The sequence below is a fragment of the Argopecten irradians genome, chromosome 3 (assembly GCF_041381155.1).
Source record: "Argopecten irradians isolate NY chromosome 3, Ai_NY, whole genome shotgun sequence".
Lineage (NCBI taxonomy): Eukaryota > Metazoa > Mollusca > Bivalvia > Pectinida > Pectinidae > Argopecten > Argopecten irradians.
This window is the reverse complement of record NC_091136.1, coordinates 31,478,582-31,501,329: the sequence shown is the minus strand read 5'-3', so window position 1 is coordinate 31,501,329 and position 22,748 is coordinate 31,478,582. Positions and strand designations below refer to the sequence as shown.

At 34.1% G+C, this 22,748-nt stretch overlaps 1 protein-coding gene across 1 annotated transcript; it reads left to right on the top strand.

Annotated features, from left to right (window-relative positions):
• Window positions 1-305: 305 nt before the first annotated feature.
• LOC138318206 (interferon-induced protein 44-like) lies at window positions 306-22,256 on the top strand. The gene is made up of 9 exons (XM_069260394.1): window positions 306-468; window positions 1,127-1,317; window positions 2,182-2,349; window positions 7,306-7,494; window positions 14,665-14,723; window positions 15,651-15,860; window positions 16,251-16,394; window positions 16,617-16,812; window positions 19,852-22,256. Exons 3-9 carry the CDS (start codon window positions 2,241-2,243, stop codon window positions 20,139-20,141), a joined length of 1,197 nt encoding a protein of 398 aa, XP_069116495.1. The 5' UTR covers window positions 306-468; window positions 1,127-1,317; window positions 2,182-2,240; the 3' UTR covers window positions 20,142-22,256.
• Window positions 22,257-22,748: the final 492 nt, after the last annotated feature.

Below are 22,748 nucleotides of genomic sequence, written 5' to 3'. Positions count from 1 at the left end.
CTGCATTCAATCAGAGGTACGAGATACGATTTGAACACAGACTGGAGATATGCAACAAGAGAAACACCATATTCAACGTGAACTGGATCAACAGAATAGAACTCTATTCACAATATGGAAACACCAGAACAATCACTGAAAATAATAAAACAAGAAAGTGAGATTTATCAATATTTGATAAATAAAATTTATGATAAGGAAATATTATAACAGCAACACTTCAGGTTAACTGCATTGTGACTGATTGGAGATTAATCATTTATAACTAACTACTATCGTTTCAATATTCCATTAATATAGGTAAATGCGAGGAAGGACTCAGCACTTTACAAGACAATTACCACAAACTAGAGACAAAGGTGAAAACTTTACATGAAAAACGTGATCAAACAAAACAGACACTGGAGGAAAGGACGCTTGCAAACATGAAAACGGCAGAGGAAATCGCAAGTTTAAAATTCGAGATAGGTAATATCGTCAATTTTATCCCATTATCATCAGATGGTGGACTGTTCTAACCGTCTTTCATTCGTGATCCGTGCCCTGTCCGTTCGTCCATACTTTCGTCCGTTCGTCCATAACTATTTTGTTATAGATGAAGGGATAGTTCTTAAACTTAATGTATATCTTTCTCTAGAAACACAGCTGTGCTTATTTCATTTTTGGACAGGCAGACATTTTATATTTGATAGTTGAAGGTTGATGCCGCTATTGCATCATAGAACACTGAAGGGATATATTTCAAATTTCATATTCCTGCTTTGCTCTCCATGAAAAGTATGTCGTTCACGATTGGGAACAGCACGATTGAACCATTTAACTGTTGAACCATTGATGTAAAACAAACTTAATCTTAACATTAGAATCGATATTACATAGGTCAACCATAACTGTATGTACTCTCAGAATTCTTGGAATACAGTAAATATTAAGCGATTTTTATGGCATAAAATATATCAATGTTGTATTCATTTTAATTTTTTTTTAAATAATCAAATCAACTTTATTGGATACTATTATAACTGTTTATGCGATAATGTACAATTTTCTCTATTACAGAAAGAATGCATTATGGTAACTTTTTATCATATATTCTCGGTAATGCTAATCTATGTTACATATACAGCTTCACGTAATGAGGAGCTACGTTCAACCAAAACTGAGAGAGACACACATTGAACTTACAGTTGACGGATGCTCAACATGAGAAACTGAATATTCAGCGTGATCTAGAGGAACAGAGAGAAAAGTCGGCACAAACAGAAAAACAATTATTGAAGGCGAAGCAAGATATCCAAAACCGGACTGAAAGTCTAAGTATGTGAATATGCGTTTTGTAACTTACAATTCTAGATATATGTGTCATCAAGATGAACATATAGCATTTTATTGAGTGTTTTTTTAATATGTTAAGAGCGAATATTCCATCTAAGTATCGTTAAACGTCTACGAAAACAACAGTCATTAACAGAGAACATTCTAACATCATTTAATCCTGTGCAATTAGTGATAAAGTTTTCAATCACTTTTGACAAACAATTGTACATAATCTGCCAGTACCCGCACTTGGTATTATTCATGAAGGCAAAGTCAGGCATTGGTGTAAAATATATTTTAGATAAAACTGACATAGACTTACCGTCGATATTAATATTAGATGTGCAGGCAAATTGTACACTAATAATGGCATGTGCATCAATTATGGTATTAGGGATTTCATATGAAATAAAGAATGCGAGTATATAAAGACGTACAAAGTAAATAGTAGCATGTTATTTGTTGAAAATAGGCTTTAAATGCGAAAAAATCAGCTCATTAAAAACTATTGTGCCGGAGGAAAAATCCTCCTTCAGCTATTCACCTAGTGTTTTTTGTTTGAAAGTGTTGTCAACGTTATTTTTACAAATTTTTAATGTTCTCCATAGATATTCTGATCTCAATGTATTAAAACAATCGTATAATCTGAAAGCAATACGCAGAATATACATTAAACCTTTGTTTAACCGACATATGTCGAATAATCCGTTATACAGAGGTGTCCGTTGAATGAAGGATGATAATTGACAGGTAAAACAGACGTAGGTATGGCCAATTAGTAACGAAAGATTACGATATTATACAAGGTCAGGGTAATGAACATCGAACAAAAACGTACTTATTATTTCATTGTTTCAATTAAAGGAATTAACGAGGAAAGACTCCAGACTTTACACGATAACCACCACAAACTGAAAGGAGCAATGGCAACGTTACAACTAGAACATGATCGAATCAAACAGGCCTTAGATGGGACGACGCTATCAAATAGGAAAATGGAAGAGGAAAACGCGCAATTGAAAGCCGAACGTGGTAAGATTGTATAGTGACGATATATTGGTATTCATGTTTCTAGATGGAAATGAATTATATATTATGTAAATATCGGTTAGCTTGTAATTAACTTAAATAATATGTAATAATAATAACAAAAATACTGTAAGAGGTATCTTCATAATTCCAGCTGTTCCAAAATCAGAATGATTTTTTTAGTGTTCCAGCAAAATTAATGTATTTCATTTTTCTTACTTTTTTGAGAAAACCAACTTCATGTCCTTGTTCCCTCGATGCAAAAATTCGCTTGGAAGGTCTTTTTCACTACGGTGTTGATTCCGGTTGAAAACAAGCTTTCTGACGCCCTTCGAATTTGCGAATTCAAACTCAACAAAAGTAGCGGAACAATATCAATAAACCAGATATTTTCAGCACTAATATCGAGATTAATCAGGCATAGAACTCGATACTAAGTAGTAAGGAAAATATTGCGATGTGAGTAAATAAATGTTTAATTTCTTTATTATGATTACCATTTCTAAATTTGGCGATTTGATCACGAACATTCCAATGACGTCACTTTTTAGTCCCATGAGCCCGGGTAATTCGACCTTGCAAGTTGACGTTTTGAAGGAATAAGCATTCATTTGTGGTATTATGGTGGCAATTTGCAATCATATACAGCATAACATAGTTTAAAATAATAGTGTCAGTTTATCTTGAAATATGTCATTATTAAAACGTCACTTTAACAAAAAGAAAAAGAAACAGTAGGCCTAGGCTACAATGTAAATTTTACAGCGTTTGTGGATACAATGCTTCGTTTAGTAGATGAAATTCATGAAATATTGCACAAAAACACCATTAACATGCTTCTGAAACATATGATTAATGATTTGAATTGAATATGTTTAACATTGTGTGTAAAAACTCTATTTTGGTCTTTCACTGTCGAAAAACGATGAAACCGCGGTACTGGGTTGCGAGCAGCTATCGTGATTTTTTTTTCGTGTTTTTTTTTTATCTTATTTATTAAAAAAGTGATCTTTGAAGACTTAAACATTCACATGAACTATCTTTAGTCTAAAAAGTTTCGGCAATAGCATTCATTTTTTTTTATATTTGAGTTGAATGCATCAAATCGGACCTAGGCCTACCTGCAGTTATCGTGATTTTTCATGCAACTTAGTAGAATTTTACGATGCATATGCAGTAGGTTCGATCTAAAGATATAATTAAAAAAAAGATAGTAGTGTACAATTTCTCACTGCATATCACTTTGATATTCCATGGTAACGTTATAAAATAAAAACTGTCGTTTTCTCCGTATCAACAGAGATTTAAATTTCTAATACACTATTTAAATCTCTGGTATCAACATAACACGAGCCTGTGCGAAATCCTCTCATTCCTCTCAGGGGTGTCTTCACCGACGTTCGAGCATTTCGAAAAAAAAATCCATAAAATAACAAACACAGATTATCGTTTGCGAGGTATATTACAGAACAACAAAAACTTCTATCATTTTTTCACTTTTCTTCATGTTGAAACAACAGCTACATGCACATTACATTTGCAAAAGTTTGTTTCCTTGTTTGTTTTGTTAGGAAATACTATATCATACATCATCAAATATTTGCTATTAAAAATAGGTGATTAAAATAACAGCGTTATCTGCTTCTTATAAAAAAATCACTGTATATATATAAAATAAGCAGGAATCTGGCTTAGTGTTCACGTGCAGATCTTCTGATCTTTCGATTCTCACCACCGGCGGTTTTTTCCGTTTTTTTTTTTAATATATCATGCAAACATGCCTATTCAAACTATTCACAAAATCTGGTGAGGGCTACATGTACAAGTAGCTATTACTACAAAATATATAATTATATATCTGAGGATTTACATCGGATACACGGTCAGTATCTTACAGTAGGTCAAGGACGTATCCTTGAAAAGGTCTGTTAGTTTCACTTTGGTGTCGACACGGAAAGACATCCTGGACATTAAATCAAATCATTTATTTCATCTAGGCAAATACTTATTTGCAAATTCCATATACCGCTTGCAAGAAGACGTCCTAGGCCTATCGCTACCCACAATGCACTCGATCGTGGTCTTAGATTATGTAACTTTTCATCGATAATTTGATCCAGATGTATCTGTCTTCGACAGTTATATTTAGAATTATGAATATGTGGAAGGAACGTGTGTAAAAGATAACCGGGACCCTGAAATGTAATATTGGTCACCTCAGCATAGGGGCACGCAAATCATTCATCACGTAAAATAATTGCTATGTACGTCATGTCCACATGACAAAAAACTGCGAAAAATGAATTATATATTATGTAAATATCGGTTAGCTTGTAATAATAATAATAATAACTTTATTTAAACGTCGATGACCCATTGAGCCAATGGCTCATCTCCCATGGGGTCGTTACAAAAGCAAGCAATACAACAGACAATACTATGACAAACTATAGATGTATAGATAGAAGTAAATCAACTAAACTAAGGTAAATGATAAAACATAACATACGAAACATTTACATTTATATGTATATCAACTACGACTACAAATCAAGTTAAATGAATCAAAGTGAAAATAGATTCACCACCACATACTATTCAAGGACATGATCTCGATTGTGTTATTTACAACATTTAAACAATTTAGCAATGAACCCCGTAGCAGACATTTACTGTGACCGCAAGATCTGTATCATCTCTCCCAAAACAAATTTTGAGGACAAAAAGGTTATTATATATGTCTATGATTGCAACGACACAAACTTTTACCAGTGTATTATATAGAAATCATTTCCCTAACCGCATTTACAATTTATGATAAGTAATCATCATCGTACAATATTTGGGTGTTGACAAATTCTATTCTTTTTTCTGAAAATAAAGTAAATAGACTTAGTGCCTTCAAAAATTTTCACTAGTTCAAAGTCCTATTAACAAAGGTCATTTAAGGACATGCCAGGTTGAGATAGTAACAAAGCTAGAGCAAGCCTCGGGTTGACAGGCCGAAATCTTTCACTCGGGTTGAGATATCCCTGTCCACTTCACAGACCCATGTTTGATTCTTTTTCTCATATACTTAGTAGAAAAAATGATGAAATTCCACTTGGTTTCCAGCTTTTTCATCGCGCCATTATCGCAGGAGCGTCGTTATGCGTCAAAATTGATGACGTCATCTACAATGCGCGCCGCAGTTACGCCCCATGTAGTGATGATGTTACGTGGTTGTCTAGCGCGTGTGAGCTGTCTTACACCCCCCCTGTCTAAGACACAGATAGCTTTTCCCTAGCAACCACCGGATATCCCCGTGAAGTATGCGAGAAAGCAAATATCCATATATCCATTTTAAAAAGAGAGCCAATATCCACGATCTCCATTTTAAAAAGAGAGCCAATATCCACGATCTCCATTTTAAAAAGAGAGCCAATATCCACGATCTCCATTTTAAAAAAGAGAGCCAATATCCACGATCTCCATTTTTTTTAAAATAAAATAGCATTCGCCAAACATTAACACATCGAGTGATAATCTGAATATTATAGCAAATTAAAATGGTTTGTCTAAATTACCAAGATTTATGCATTCTTATCAAAGGCATACTATACGTAGCTTTTCATTTTTTTTTGTAATCACAAAACATATACAATGATCGAACATTGTACCAATTACCTAAAATAAAGATAATAGACGGAACTTTATTCCATGCAGATAAACCTATGACATCGAGCGGTCGAAAATCGTCTTGTAAATATACATAATTATGTACCTGCCAACTTCAAACAGTCGTCATTGCTAATAACCGACAATTACCGAAGCGTTATTAGGTCTATACATTTACGCGTTGATGCAGTATGCAATCCACCTGTTTCAAAGTAGGTTAATTGAAAGTTATCCAGTTGGTAATTACGTATATCGACTATTTAAACCTGATCTGTAGGTATGTGCGGAAATTTGATAATAATTGAAAATAGCTGTGTTTTTATTAAATTAGTCAGCCAAATTAGGTATCGCGAAAACTTACAAACATAAACATATGGACAGGCCGAGCTTATAGCTTATATTTATAATAAATGAGACAATACAAAGAACATGTAGCGTTATTGAGAAAGCCTACATTGTATATTTGTATGTACGTACATTTGTATATATCTAATACTACCAGAAATATATGCCACAAAAAAAACGTACTTAAATGTTTTAATTAAAGAAATTTGGGAGGACAAATTCCACAATTTACAAGATGAGCATCACAAACGGAATGAAGAAATGAAAAATTTACACAAAAACATGATCAAATCAAAGAGACCCTGGATCAGAGGACGCTGTCAATCAGGAACATTGAAGACGAAAACGCGCATTTGAAAGTCGAGTGCGGTAATCTTATTATTTTATATAGTGACGATATCTTGATATTCTTGTTTCTGGATGAATTTCAGTTTTATCAAGTTTAATTTTGATATGAATCTTGTCTAAACCTCAATTAGTCTATTAACACCACATGAGAAGGGCTGATACGATCTGCTTTATATATTTGAAGCAGAAAAACATGATACAACTAATGCATGAATTAGGCTCTTACACCGGTATCTGGAAACAAACTTGTAGAAAAAATGACAAAAACTAGTGATATAAAGGCTTGATGTGATCGCTGTTTCATAGGTCGACCACAAATGTATCAACTCACGAAATACTTTGAAAGTACTAAATCATAAAAGTACGCATGTAGATGCTGTATTTTATGGCAACTGTTGGACATTTTTATGCCATTCAAATGGGTTTAAAATCAATGATTGATATATACATGTTACATTCAGCACAACCTCTCAGAATGACCATGTCAACTTTATTGGATACTGTTATGACTACAATAATGTACAATTCTCTACTACAGGAAAAATATTTTTTGTAATGGTTCGTTATCATAGTTGTACACGATAGTAATAATTCATGTTTCATATACAGCTTCACGTGATGCGGAGCTACGTTCAACTAAAACCGAGAGAGACAAATTGAACTCACAGTTGATGGATATTCAATACGAAAAACTCAATATTCAGCGTGATCTAGAAGAACTGACTAAAAAGTCGGAACAAACAGAAAGACAATTATTGAAGGCAAAGGAAGACATCCAAAACCTGACCGAAACTCTAAGTATGTGAATATGCTTTTTGTCACCTTAAATAGTTATATATATTTGTCAGAAAAGCGCAACATTTAGCATTTTATCAAGTAATTTATATATGTGAAAAGCAAGAACATTCCATATACGTAAAGTATCATTAATCAACCACTAAATTAACATTAATTAACAGAAAGCATCAGATAACGTCAACTAAATTTAGCATGGTGCAAGTAATGATGATTGATATCGGCTGCAGTTTCAAATGAAAACTATTGTCATTTCCTATCTATTACCTGTATAGGGAACAACCAACTTAATAATTTTACATAGACCACAGTGTTAAAGTCTGTTATATTTTTGTAATGTACAAATGTATTAAGGAATATTAGTTTGTGTTTTATAATAAATGTCTAGGATGTTGGTCTTACAAACTGGACGCTGCATACGTAGGTCTAGGTACCACGGCTAAGTTATACGCTTTTATACATACACTGTAATTAAAGTCGGTAGTTCAGTATTTTTCTTAACATTATTCAGAAAACACTATGTAATATCCAAAATATCCATCCAATCGATCGTAGAGCGAACATCGCAACAATTTCGGCCGTTTCGTCGATGTTAGAGACAAACATTATAAGATTTCTCATAGACAGATCTATGTCTTGGAAAGATCATAAATCCATTGATAAATATTCGAATCGGTAATTCTAATAAAAATGCTACACTTTTTTACACTCATACCACATCGTAGGATCAACAATGCAATCATCTGGGGAAATGAGCTTTGCGATATCTGAATGTACATGTAAGAAGCGATCTGATTAGCTGATCGGAAAGAAACATGTGATTTGGAATTTATTTATTAATGATGATTGTTTGGTACTTTTAAGGGGTAAATATGGCGTGTGTGCATCACTGCATATAAGATAATTTTAGGATGGGGATTAAATGTCATTTTCCATGAATCTATCCAAGATTACATCATGGATTTTGCCGCTTTAATTCATTATCTAATCTTAGGTAGATTCATGAGAAATTACATTTAATCCCCATTCTAACATTATCTATTATGCAGCGATGTACTCATGCAGTATTTACCACTTAAAAATACTAAACAATCAGCATCAATAAACAATTTTATTTATTATTTAATCCCAAGTAGATTCATGAAAAATGACAGTCTCTCCCCTAATATAAGCGACATTATAATAGACAATATTTGTTATGCTCATCTCAATGCCGGTACCGGCAAAAGTAATTTATATATATATATATTTTTTGACAACTAAGAAATTTGATTGGGTAATCTTAACACACTTAAGGATGTACTCCTCTGAGAAGTCAAAGTTTACTTGTATTAATTTTTTTTCTCATATAGATTTTTGGAAATAGAAGTTCATACCATATAAGAAAACGAAAGGAAATTGCCTATTATTTACACGATTTCGCTTAAAGCGAAACGCCTCTTTGATGATGAAGAAAAGATGCATTCACTAAACCGAATGAGTGTGTACTCCTTTTTACTGCCGTGGGAAATATGTAAACGACGTCATTTCGGTGATTGTGACGTCACTGTTTGGCGGGACTGACTGCCGTTCCATTCACTCCTACTAAAAGTGACGTCACTGGAATGTTCGGGATCAAGTCATCAAATTTAGAAATTGAATCAAACGAAAGAAATTAAACATTTATTTACTGACATCGTAATATTTTCTTATTGCAACTATTACAGGAAATTCTTATTATCCGGTATCGAGTTCTGTGCCCGACTAATGTCGATATTAGAGCTGAAAATGCATTGTTTCTTGATATTGTTCCGCTTCTTTTGTTGACTTTAAATTCGTAAAATGAACGTAACCCACGAAGGGCGTCAGAATGCTTGTTTTCAACGGGAATAAACACCGTAGTGATAAAGACCTTCCAAGTATGGCAACAATGAATATTTGCATCAGGGAAATAGGGATACAAAAAGTCGATTTTCTCCAAAAGTAAGTAAGTTACACTACATTAATTTTGCTTTCTGATTTCAGAACAATTGGAATTATGAAGAAACATTTACCTCTTACAGTATTTGTATCATTATTATCATATATAATGTAAGTTAATAATTATTACAAGCTAACCGATACTTACATTATATATATCATTGGCCTCTTAGGTAAAATATGTGTTTTCGTTTAAATATCACATACAGTGTATATAGCAATAATGACAATAAAAAGCTAACCGAATTTTATAACATACATGTATATGTATAATTCATTTTTCGCAAAAAAATAATACGGGCACCACTTGAAACGTCATGATATACACGTGCATATCAAAAGGTCTCCAGTACTTTTAAATGGCATACGTATCAAATTACCAGTAAACGTTTCTGCCATACTTTGCGTGCCCATGTGTTTTGGCTGAAGTGACCAAGATTGCATTTTACGGTCTCGGAATATATATAGCAGTTGAGACTGCTTGTTTTACACATGTTCATAGAAATTTAACTGTTGAAAACAAATATATCTAGATTTAATATCCCATGAAAAGTTACATAAGACCACGATCGAGAGCATCGTGGGTAGCGATAGGCCAAGGACATCTCCTTGCAGGCGGTGTATGGGATTTGCAAATTATTTAGTCTTAATGAAATAAATGATTATTCTAATTACTGGTTTATGTAAATAATGAATGTACATGCAATATTTCCATCGTTGGACAGTTTTATTTTGCTATAATTAATATCGATGCTGCTATCGTTTGTGCGATGAGATGAGATGAGGAGGTTTTACCGAGTCATCTCGGTTTTCCCTGACGACACCAAAATAAAACTTGTATTGTAAGACAGTGACCGTGTATTCTGTTTATCGTGCAACGTTTTCATTATACATACAGAAGATGGTATTCAAAACGAAAGCAAATTGCCTGTTATTTACACGATTTCGCTCAAAGCGAAACGCTTCTTTGATGATCAAGAAAAGATGCATTCACTAAACCGAATGAGTGTGTACTCCTTTTTACTACCGTGGGAAATATGTAAGCGACGTCATTCCGGTGATTGTGACGTCACTGTTTGGCGGGATTGACTGCCGTTTCATTCACTCCTACTGAAAGTGGCGTTACTGGAATGTTCGGGATCAAGTCATCAAACTTAGAAATTGAATCAAACGAAAGAAATTAAACATTTATTTACTGACATCGTAATATATTTTCCCATTGCAACTATTACAGGTAATTATTATTATCCGGTATCGAGTTCTGTGCCCGACTAATGGAGATATTAGAGCTGAAAATGCATTGTTTCTTGATATTGTTCCGCTTCTTTTGTTGACTTTAAATTCGTAAAATGAACTTAGCCCGCGTAGGGCGTCAGAACGCTTGTTTTCAACGGAAATAAACACCGTAGTGAAAAAGACCTTCCAAGTATAGCAACAATGAATATTTGCATCAGGGAAATAGGGACAAAAAAATCGATTTTCTCCAAAAGTAAGTAGGTTACACTACATTAATTTTGCTGGAACACTTAACAAATCGTTCTGATTTCAGAGCAATTGGAATTATGAAGATACCCCTTACAGTATTATTATTATTATTATTATTATATATAATGTAAATTAATTACAAGCTAACCGATATTTACATAATATATAATTCATTTTCAGTCATGTGGACATGACGTACATTTGTACATGTACATAGCAATTATTTTACACGATGAATAATCTAAATATAGCTGTCGAAGACATGTATATTTGGATCAAATTATCGATCAAAAGTTACATAATATAAGACCACGATCGAGTGCATTGTGGGTAGCGATAGGCTAGGACGTCTTTTTGCAGGCGGTAAATGAAATTTTCAAATTATTATTTGCCTAGAGGAAATGAATGAGTTGTTTTAATGTCTAGGAGACAGGAGCCATCTCGTCTTCCCGTGTCGACACCAAAATAAAACTAGTAGGCCTATTCAAGGATACGTCCTTGGCCTACTGGAAGATACTGACCGTGTATCCGATGTAAATCCTCAGATATATAATTATATATTTTGTAGTAATAGCTACATGTACATGAAGCCTTCACCAGATTTTGTGAATAGTTTGAATAGGCATGTTTGCGTGATATATTAATAAAAAAAAACAAAAAACAAAAAACAAAAAAAAAAAAAACGAAAAAATTGCCGCCGCTGGTGAGAATTGAAAGATCAGAAGATCTGCACGTTCACACTAAGACATATTCCTGCTTAGTTTTATATACAGTGATTTTGTTTAAATCATCTATCTTTAATAGCAAATATTTGATGATGGATGATTTAGTATTTCCTAATAGGAAAAAAACTTTTGTAAATGTAATGTGCATGTAGCTGTTGTGTCAACATGGAGAAAAATGAAAAAGTTACAGTTTTTGGTTGTTCTTTAATATACCTGGTATATAAGATAATCTTTGTTTGTTGATTGATTGATGAGGCTTATAACGTCCTTGTTCCGGTTAGTGATTTTTATCGAAATGCTCGAACGTCGGTGAAGACACCTCAGAGAGGAATGAGTTAGATTTCGCTGAGACGAAGCACAGGCTCGTGTTACGTTGATACGGAGAGAACGACAGTTTTCATTGTATAACGTTACCATGGAATATCAAAGTTATATGCAGTGAGAAATTGTACAATACTATCTTTTTAGATGATATCTTTCGATCGAGCCTACTGCGTGTGCGTCGTAAAATTCTACTAGGTTGCATGAAAAATCACGATAACAGCATGGGAGAGGCCTACAGTCGAAGTCGGGAACAGGTCCGATTTGGTTCAACTCAAGTATAAAAAAAAGAATGCTATTTCCGAAACTTTTTGGACTAAAGATAGTCCATGTGAATGTCTAAGTCTTCAAAGATCGCTTCTTTTTTAATGAATAAGAAAAAAAACCACGAAAAAATCACGATAACTGCTCGCGACCCAATACCGCGGTTTCATCGGTTTTCGACGGCGAAAAAACAAAATTAGATCTAGATTTTTTACACACAATGTCAAACATATTCAATTCAAATCATTAATTATATGTTTCAGAAGCATATTAATAATGCTTTTGTGCAATATTTCATGAATTTCATCTACTAAACGAAGCATTGTATTCACAAACTCTGTAAGATTTACATTGTACAAGGCCTACTGTTTCCTTTTCTTTTTGTAGTTTGAATAATGAAATGTTTCAAGATAAACTTACACTAGATTATTTTAAACTATGTTATGTTGGATATTAGTGCAAATTGCCACCATAATACCACAAATGAATGCGTATTCCTTCAAAACGTCAGCTTGCAAGGTCGAAACACCCGTGCTCATAGAGAACTAAAAAGTGACCTCATTGGAATGTTCGAGATCAAATCGTCAAATTTAGAAATTGTAATCAGAATAAAGAAAATTAAACATTTATTTACTCACATCGCAATATTTTCCTATCGCAACTGTTACAGGAAATTCTTATTACCTGGTATCGAGTTCTATGCCGGATTAATCTCGATATTAGTGCTGAAAATATCTGGTTTATTGATATTGTTCCGCTACTTTTGTTGAGTTTGAACTCGCAAATTTGAAGGGCGTCAGAACGCTTGTTTTCAACCGGAATCTAAACCGGAGTGATAAAGACCTTCGAATTGAATTTTTGCATTGGGGGAACAGGGACATAAAAAGTAGATTTTCTCAAAAAGTAAGAAAATAAAAAAACATTAATTTTGCTGGAACATTAAAAAATCATTCTGATTTCGGAACACTTGGAATTATGAAGATACCTCATTATTACAGTATTTTTATTATTATTATAATATATTATGTAAGTTATTTTTATTTTTATTTCTTCCATTTACTTCCGCCGGAATGGTTTCCGACACTTTTCGCAGAAACTACTGGGCCGATGATCATGAAACTTGGTAGACAGACTCTATAGGGTGTGGATTGGTGCATAAAGGCTTTTTTCCGGGACCGGAAGTCCAAGACGGCCGCCAGGGCCCATTTCCTGTTTTCAGGTTTCGGTCTTCTATCTCAATGAAAATTGGTCTATAAGGTTTTAAGGGATGCCGAACAACATGCAAACATTTTCGTACAGATTTTGGTATTCCAAGATGGCCACTAGCCAACTTCCAGTTTTCATGTTTCGGTCCCCGATCTCAATGAAAATTGGTCTATTGGATTATTTAGGGATGGCGAACAACATGCAAACGTTTTCGTAAAGATATTGCTTTTCCAAGATGGCCACTGGCTCATTTCCTGTTCCTCAGGTTTCGATTTCCGATCTCAATGAAAATTGGTCTACAGGGGTTTTAAGGGATGGCGAACAACATCAAAACATTTTCATAAAGATTTTTGGTATTCCAAGATGCCTGTTGGGCTAACTTCCTGTTTTTATATTTTGGTCTCTGATTTCAATAAAAAATAGTATATAGGGGTATTAGAGATGCTGATAAATATGATAAAAAATTGCCAACTTCCTGTTTTCAATTTTTCGTCAGCAATTCATTGAAAATTGTAAATGGGGGTTTTAACTTAAAATTTTAAGGGATGCCATACAGTCATGATAACTGCCAAATCAATTCCTCTGAAAATAGCCTTGTATTACCGTATTTTTGCGCACTTTTTTTCATAAACTATCAAGTGAAAAATTGGGGTGCGCCCTATACGCAGGTACAAGGCATGGCCAGGTCTTGGGTCATGATAACCGAGTTATGTAGTTATGTACATTTTAGGAGACCCTGAATTCCTATATAAAAGTACATCAAAATTCTCCCAAGATGTTCCTATACACTGTGCAACTCCGTTCTTGATTTATTGCAATTGGGGATGCGTTTGGGGACTATGTAATGGTGTCAATTACAATGAGTACTTGTTATTCTAGAAACCGGAATAGCCCTTTCGTAAAATTATAGTACAACACTGACATGGCAAAAACCATGGGCATTCGCATAATGCTGAATGTTGAAATATATAAAACAAAGTTTTTCTTACATTAATATTTGAAGCTACATTATAAAGTTTTAATATCTAGATAGCAGACATATCGTGCTTTCCAAGTTGACGGATCAGAAGCAATATTTACCATGGTATTCAATATTACAAAAACCACCGAGCTACTTAATAGAAAGTGATAGCAAGTTTCATGGTCGGTATTTTTTTCAATTCTGCTTTGAGTTAAGTAAACTAAGTTATGCATTGTTTACGTTTCACTTTAGTTAAAAAACCAAAATTGTTGGATGGACAGTGGAGACTCGAACCCCGATTTGACAGGGAAGTAAGTATTTTGGAAGATTTATTATATCATGGTACACATGTCTCATTCATTAACACGGTACAAAGGTCAGAATGGCAGCCTGAAACGGACGCAAGAAAGAAATATTAGTCCCTGACCCTTTTAGCTAGCATCTTTATTTAATACTATTTCATGTAGTCCAGATATACGTCCCCTTTGCGAGAAAACAAGCCAATATACTGTGAATCAACTTTCTGTCGCGGGAAATTATTTGCGCTAATTTCACGATCAAGGTAAATTCGCGAAAGTTTATATCCGCGTGCGAATAAATATCTTAGATAATTCTTGCACCATTGAATTCAAAGATTTCTCCATTCAATTTTAAATTCGCAAAACTTTATCTCTGCGAAAATATTTGAAATTGAAATCGCGAAATTTAGTAGCCGCGAAAGAAAACTAGTTTACAGTATTAGGCTGTTTACACATATTGGCACGCTACAGAGCTAACTGTCTGTCGTGTCTGGAAAGTTGTGTTCGTTTTCTATCTAGCGTTTAAATGACTATGCTAACTATATTCGGTATGTTCCAGAAAATAACTCGAATACTCCCTAGTATTATGTATTATATATTTCATCTCCTTCTGAGAAAGGGGGTAGGTATAAACTTAAACAACCAGAAAATATGTGTAATTATGCCACGCCTCGTGCTAGCACACGAACCTGTACCCATTTATTGTTGGAGCAAGTATTGCAGCATGCATATTTTCATTGAAAGCTGGCGAACTGTCAATAAATATGATGTTACACATAATTATATACTGCGCCTTTAACAATTTATGATTTTTAACAGGTTACCTTTATCAACGTAAGATGCAACGTTGTAGTAGTTGTTTGATATAAAACCAAAGGGAAAATGTCTGATAATTAATAAAGGAAGACAAGTCATATAATACCTAATATTTGTTGGTAGTACCACCAGAGAGTCCAGGGAGAAATCGAATACCACTGGCCACTGAAACATATGGGCGTGGCTGAAGATACCCTTCAACACGTAAACATACTGTTTATTGGACCAGTAGGGGGGAAGTCGAGCTTTATCAACACAGTAGATTCTTCTCTCCGTGGTCACGTGACAGCGACAGCTAGTGCTGGAAACAGAGACCAGAGCTTTACATCGGCGGTACTATATCTTTGTCTTTGATGCTCTATCTATGGTTTGATATACATAGTTTGAGTTACAAGTCGATTAGTTTCCAGCTATTGTGTATTTAATGGAGTTAATTCATGAGCCACGGAGTACATGATAACGTTTGTGCGGAACTATTGTTTCTACTGTTGATGGACTGACGTTAAATGATGATATTCCGTCATTATCACCCCACTGGAGATACCAACGTTATCCATAATTAGATCCATTGGTTTATTCTTTTAATATAAAGTGTTGTAATTTGACTATGCTGAACTCCCACCTTAACATTATGTATAACAATAATATGCCAAGGTGATTATTCATATTTCCTACTTTCATTATTATTTTCACTTATGTTGTTGTCTTATATTATATCAATAGGTCCGGAAGTACCCCATTTATGCATCCGACAACAGGAGGCAACTAAAGATCCAGTTGTGTGACTGCAGAGGTCTGGAGGATGGAGTCGATATCACACAAGATATAAAGTCAATCCTGGAAGGACATATACTTAATAACTACGTGGTAAATGCTTGACGAGAAACAATAACAAGAACCGTCTAATATATATATATATAATATATATATATATAATAACATTCCTTGTAACATTTTGAAATTAGCCAAACATGTACAATATGTAAAGATGTAGACATAATATGGACATAGATAAAGATAAAACAAAGAGTAATTCATAAGGTACCAGGATCTCAGGTTAGAAATTAATGTCATTATTCCGTTAACCAGATTAACACCGCTTCTCCGTTGAAAGAGAACATGCATGCGTACAACAAACACCCAGGACTAGAAGACAAAATCCACTGTGTAGTTTATGTCCTGGATGCCGAGAAACACAGCGACCATGCTGACATACATACACCATTCACAACTGAAGATGTCCGGAGTCAAATTGAGAATATCCAAGCTCATGTTGACCAAAAAGGTACTAATTGCTTAATAATGACTACATGAATCTGAACTCACAATGGCGAATTTGATAACCACATCAGAAACTCCTGTGTTATACTGTTTAGACGGTAATTTAAGACTGTCAAACTTTTCACAATTTCAACAAATAACTCAATTGTAACGGTTTCATATTCTCGCGATCTGGCTCTCAATATCAAGGTGACTCAATCATGTCTCAATAGTTCGCGAATTAAATTTTGGTGATAGCAATGTCCTGCGATATCGCGAGAATATCATCCCCGCGAACATAGCCGTCCTTGCGTGATGGTATTCATAAAATCATGAATGTTCATGAATGATTCACGAACTTTCAAGAATATTAGCAGGTTGTGGTTCGTGAAAAAAAGTTCATGAATGTTCATCAAATGACTCTCATGGACTCTTCATGAAGTTTTATGAATCCACGAAACATTCATGATTGTCAAAGATCAATGTGTCAAGAGGTATTCATGAAGTTTTATGCATAACTGAAATTCATTAAAATTCTTCATAATGAATGAAAATGATTTCTTATAGGCACGAGTCAATAAATTGTCATGCTTTGTTAAAATGTTTTTCTTTGATATTTTATATATTCCCACCAAAACAGTCACAATCAAAAATGGCTGTTATGTGTGTAGTGGAGTGTGGAAGGGCGAAACATCATTCTTCTTAAAATGAAATTTTTGGTTATTTAGTGAAAGAATTATCTCATTCCTGAATGTCTACTTAAGCACAAATGAATACTTTCAGTAAGTTTTAATTTATCTGCAGTTCTTTATCAACATAAAATCGTTACACACTCATATTGCTATAATGTTCCTTAGTATGCATATATATTTTAATTGGTTTGTGTATTTGTCAATTGTTATATTGTCCATAAAATCTATCTTTCTCTACAATTAAAGGTTTATTTTAGACAAAGACTAATTTACTTTAAATATATTATGAAATTAATTGCTGCACTTATCATGATAACAGATTTTCTTAGCACTTATCTGTGGCAGTATGAAAAGTTGAGCACGGAGCTATCGTGTATTCCATGTTAAAGTCTTCTAAAGTTATATATTAATATATGGGTTATACCTATTGCCATCATAATTCAGTATGTCTAGATTTCAAGATTCCAATAGCATTCCCATTGGATTGATAGCAAATTCCATAGCAATTTCCTATTTGATTTCTATTGGAAATATTAGAAATTAGTGGAATTCCAATGAAACCTCGGGCAAATTTTACCATTGTCCACTGCAATTCCACTGAAAATACCACTAAATCCAATGAAATTTTCTGTGCGTTTACCAAAGCTGCGAGTTGTAGTTCATGGATAACTCATGAAAAATCATTCATGATCATTCATGATGGTTTTAAGTTCATGAATATTCTTCAAATATTCATGAACTTTTTGGGCAGCTATATACATTATTGTAAGACTCTTTCATATGTGGATATGAAGGATAAGGATATTCTACCCAAGGGTCACAAAATGCTCGCCGGGTTTTACAACATACCTTGACGTTTTATTGAAATTTTACTACTATGATTTTCCGCAATTTTGAAATAAAGGTTTGGTAAAAAAACACGACTGCAAGTCAATTATCCATACATGAAAATTGCGTGATATTTTCAACGCAAATCCCAGTTTTTGTATCTTTTAAAGTAAATCTATCCTAGTATCTGAAAGAAAATGTTAAAATTCTACCTAGAAAATAGTAATTTTGTTGACGATGTGACGTCATGAAGCTTTATTGCAAGGGTAGTCATACCGTCAGTCGACATGGGGTATTGCCCTATACCAGCCAGTATTACACGTATAAACATTAGAGAATATGGTATATGTGTACGCATATCCCTATCAAATTGAAACTTTGACAACTAATTTAAATTAAGTAGTGACATACTCTGATTCAATGATTGTTGTAATATTGATCTCCCTTTAATGTTATATTTTATTGTATGACAATAATTCCATCTTCGTAGTAACGAGCATTTCCATTGAAACTATATAATTTATCTCATAACGTAAAAATGATGTCACCGTTGTGACGCCATCTCTGAATCAACGGTGAAATGAATTTATTGAAAAATTTAAAAAAAAATATCTTTATTTTAAAAAGATATGATTTTGAAATGTCACGGAACAAGATTGAAATATATGCATTGACGAATATATTTTACAAATATTTCATGGGTTACTGTGCTCTAGTTCATAATATGTAACCCGAGGTGGTGGTAATCAACAAATGTTATATTGCACAAGGCCGAAGGAATATTTGTTTTATTACATAATCACCAGTTGTCAGTTGAATATTTGTATAAAACGAATACGACAAATACTTAACAAAATCATCAACACCGTATTGTACGAAAAAGCTTCAAATTCTATTGAAGATTGACGTATAGCCCACGTGCGTCACGTTGTAACTCCGGTTTGTCTGTTTTCACATTATTAGACCTGAATGTAGCCTTTTAATCTAACACATTCATCGTGTCCGTTCTTTGCTCGGTAAACGTCTACATGACGTGCTTGATTCGAGATGTATAAAGCTAGCGCGATATTGAGCGTGAACATTTGTGACGTCATAATAACGTAACTCACTTTCGGAAGTTTCCTCAAAGGTTTTCTACAAAACTAGACAACAACTGCGAGGTGTTCCAAAAGTCGTGCAATATAACATCTCGAACGTGCAATATAACGTTTCCATGGAAGCGTGCAATACAACTTCGAACTGTGCAATATAACAAAGTTTTATTGAACGGTCGGTGTAATAGTTGAAAATATTATATTTCCACATATATAGATTGGTGTAAACAAAATATGTTATAAATGAAAATAGTTTTTTTTATATATAGGGAGCCAAACCTAAAAGATCATAGTGTACTCTCCTCATAAACCGCTGTTTATTTACAGTACACTCATGAGTTTTCGTGTTATAGCTCCACAAATCACAAACAAACCCTCGAGTAGAATATCACTATCCTTCATAACCACATATGAAATAGTCTTATATTCCTTAATCATACTTGTTTCTAGGAATCCCTCAGCTGATCCTACTGAACAAGGTGGATATCGTGTGTGAATCGACAATGCAGACCACATCAGATGTGTACAGGAGTTCTCTGATCAGACAAAGATGTATAGATGCTGCAGAGTTCCTCGGTTTACCCCCGATGACTGTGCTGCCAATGAGGAACTATTATATGGAAACATCTACCACAGATGACATCGGTATCCTCGCTCTTTACAACATCCGACAGATGCTACGTGAGGCTGACACTTTCCTCCGCGTCAACCATCTTGAGGAACTTCGAACTGCAAAATAAGAACCTCTGTAAAATCAAGATTGTTTTAGTGCGAGTGTACTCGTACTATTATTTTTCTTGTCGGATATAGAGTCTGTGTACATCCGCTATACACAGATTCCAACTGCGCACGCGATACCGGAAGTCAGTGTCTTATAGCGTTTAATAGATTTCGCCATGATTTAGTGACACCAAACTTTCAAAAACATATATTAAGATATATTTGTCAGTGATAATCTACTATAAATTAACAACAGTGACATTTCACAGTGCTAAACGCATTTGTTTTGTGTAAACTTCAAGCGGCGTAGCATATAAACTCTTGCATCGGTCTCGATGTTCTCGATAACTTTTAGTACCGGCCAAACATATAATTTATTTCACATCATCCTAGGTCCTAGGTGTACGTTGTACTATCGCTTACTAAACCCTGTGATCATAGACTGTATTTGCTGCAGTTCTAATTAATATTCATAAAATTACATAGCTTTACGTGAGAGATTATGTTATAAAATATCAGTCTGAGTGTCTGAGCTCTAGATATAATGTACCCCAGAAAGGCGTTCAAGCATGTCACAGGTAAGTCACCATGCGCACGTGCACATAGACTGGACGGTGTTCTAGCGGACGACTATTTTGAACAACGAAACAAGTTTGTCTTATCAATATCAATATGATAATACACACAATTTTATGTAACAAAGAACTTCAAAGTAATTTCACATTTAAAGTTCTGATGAAGTAAAGGAAAGTGTACACCTGTTGCAGAGGATGGTTTCATAGCGGAAATTAAGGTTAGGAAGTATTTTGCGAGCACTTAATGTCTAACAGACATATCTCTAGTTATTAACTTGTTATGAAAACATAGAAGATAACAGCAGCGTTTGTAGGGCATATGTTTATTTGTATAGTATTATAAGTTAAGATGAGGTGAAAGTAAGCGTTGTTAAGAAAAACTTTCCGTGTAATTGAGCACGAAGAATCACGATATATCGACATCCTATAAAATGATTCTCCAAAAAAACTTCAGTCCTTTATTACTACCAAAAGTAAACTCTCACTGCTTTACTAAGAAATGTATATGTGAAAGGTGAAATTTATATGAGCTGTGAATGCTGCATTTTGATCATATGTTTACATAATTATGATAATTGCTCATTCACCTGAAGTTGTGATCAAGTTCCTATTCAATAATCGGTATTCACAATATATATTTGTATTTCATGTATATATCATTTTTTATATTCATAGTTCATATTCAGAGCGCAATTTACCAAAGGGACTTTCGTTTATAACCTGAAATGTGAGAAGTCTTCCAAAACACTTTGAAGAAATTTCATATCAAATTTTACAGTCAAAACCAAGTGTTGTTGGATTATGTGAGACTTGGTTAAATAGTAACCACTGCAGTAGTAGCTATAGTATTCCAGGATATGATTTTATTCGGCGTGATCGGGCTAATAGAAGTGGTGGTGGAGTAGGATTCTTCATCAGAGAAGATATAAAATACAAAGAAAGACCTGATCTAAATCATAGCGGCCTTGAAATATGTTGGATAGAGATCTGTCTAACCAACACCAGACCGCAGTTGGTTAGTTCATTCTACAAACCACCGACTTTCAGAAGTGACTGGAATGAACTTCTGGTGGCCAATGTAGAACAAGCTGCAGCCGAATCCGTTGATGTTATTCTAATGGGGGATTTTAATGTTGATTATTTCATCGCATCACCAGAAAACCGGAATTTAAGTGCTGATATGGAAAGTGTTGGCCTCTACAATGTAGTTACAGTACCTACGAGAGTAACTAACAATACTTCTACATGTATAGACCATATATGGACCAATATTCCCAGCGATTTTACCTGTTGTGATACTTCTAACGTTAACATAAGCGACCATAAACCTGTATTTGCCGTCAAAAAGTATCATGGAAATGTGAAACAAACAGGTATAAACACCATTAAGTACAGATGTACTAAAACTTTTAATGGAGAAAATTTCTGTTCCGACTTGAAGTCTGCCTTTCAAGCCTCCCCCCAGGATACAAATGATGATGTTAACCTTGCATTTGATTCCTGGACTACGACTTTTACTGAAGTGCTTGACAAACATGCTCCTCTCAAAGAGAAGAGAGTTTAGATACAAATCCATTCCAGAATGGTGGAATGAGGACATAAGCACAGCCATGAAAATCAGAGACAATCATAAGAACATGAACAATCTTGATTTGTATCGTAAATGGGGAAACAAAGTTACTTCTTTAATAAAAAAAGCCAAAAGTGATTTTTTCAGAAATGTCCTAGATGCCTGTAAAAAAGATCCTAACAAATATTGGAAGTATTTTAAAAAATTAGTTCCAAATAAACCGGAAACTAAACCTGATTTTATTACCTCAAATGACATGCAAATTGATGAACACAATGAAATTGACAATAACTTTAACAATTTTTTTACCAATATTGTCAAAGAGTATATCTCTGATAATGAATCAACACATTTACCTGATAGTCTAAGTACTATAAAAGCTTTTGTATCTAGACACCTGCCTGTGGACACTGTATACGATATACCAGAAATCTCATTATCTTTTGTTTCCAAGTTTCTGTCCAGTATTGACTGTACTAAAG

Excerpts from the sequence above, each read along its gene's own strand:
- LOC138318206 (XM_069260394.1), top strand. The coding sequence starts at position 2,241 with ATGGCAACGTTACAACTAGAACATGATCGAATCAAACAGGCCTTAGAT. Across the intron at positions 7,495-14,664 it reads AAACCTGACCGAAACTCTAA|TTAAAAAACCAAAATTGTTG; the intron begins GTATGTGAATAT and ends GTTTCACTTTAG. Across the intron at positions 16,395-16,616 it reads ATATACTTAATAACTACGTG|ATTAACACCGCTTCTCCGTT; the intron begins GTAAATGCTTGA and ends TCCGTTAACCAG.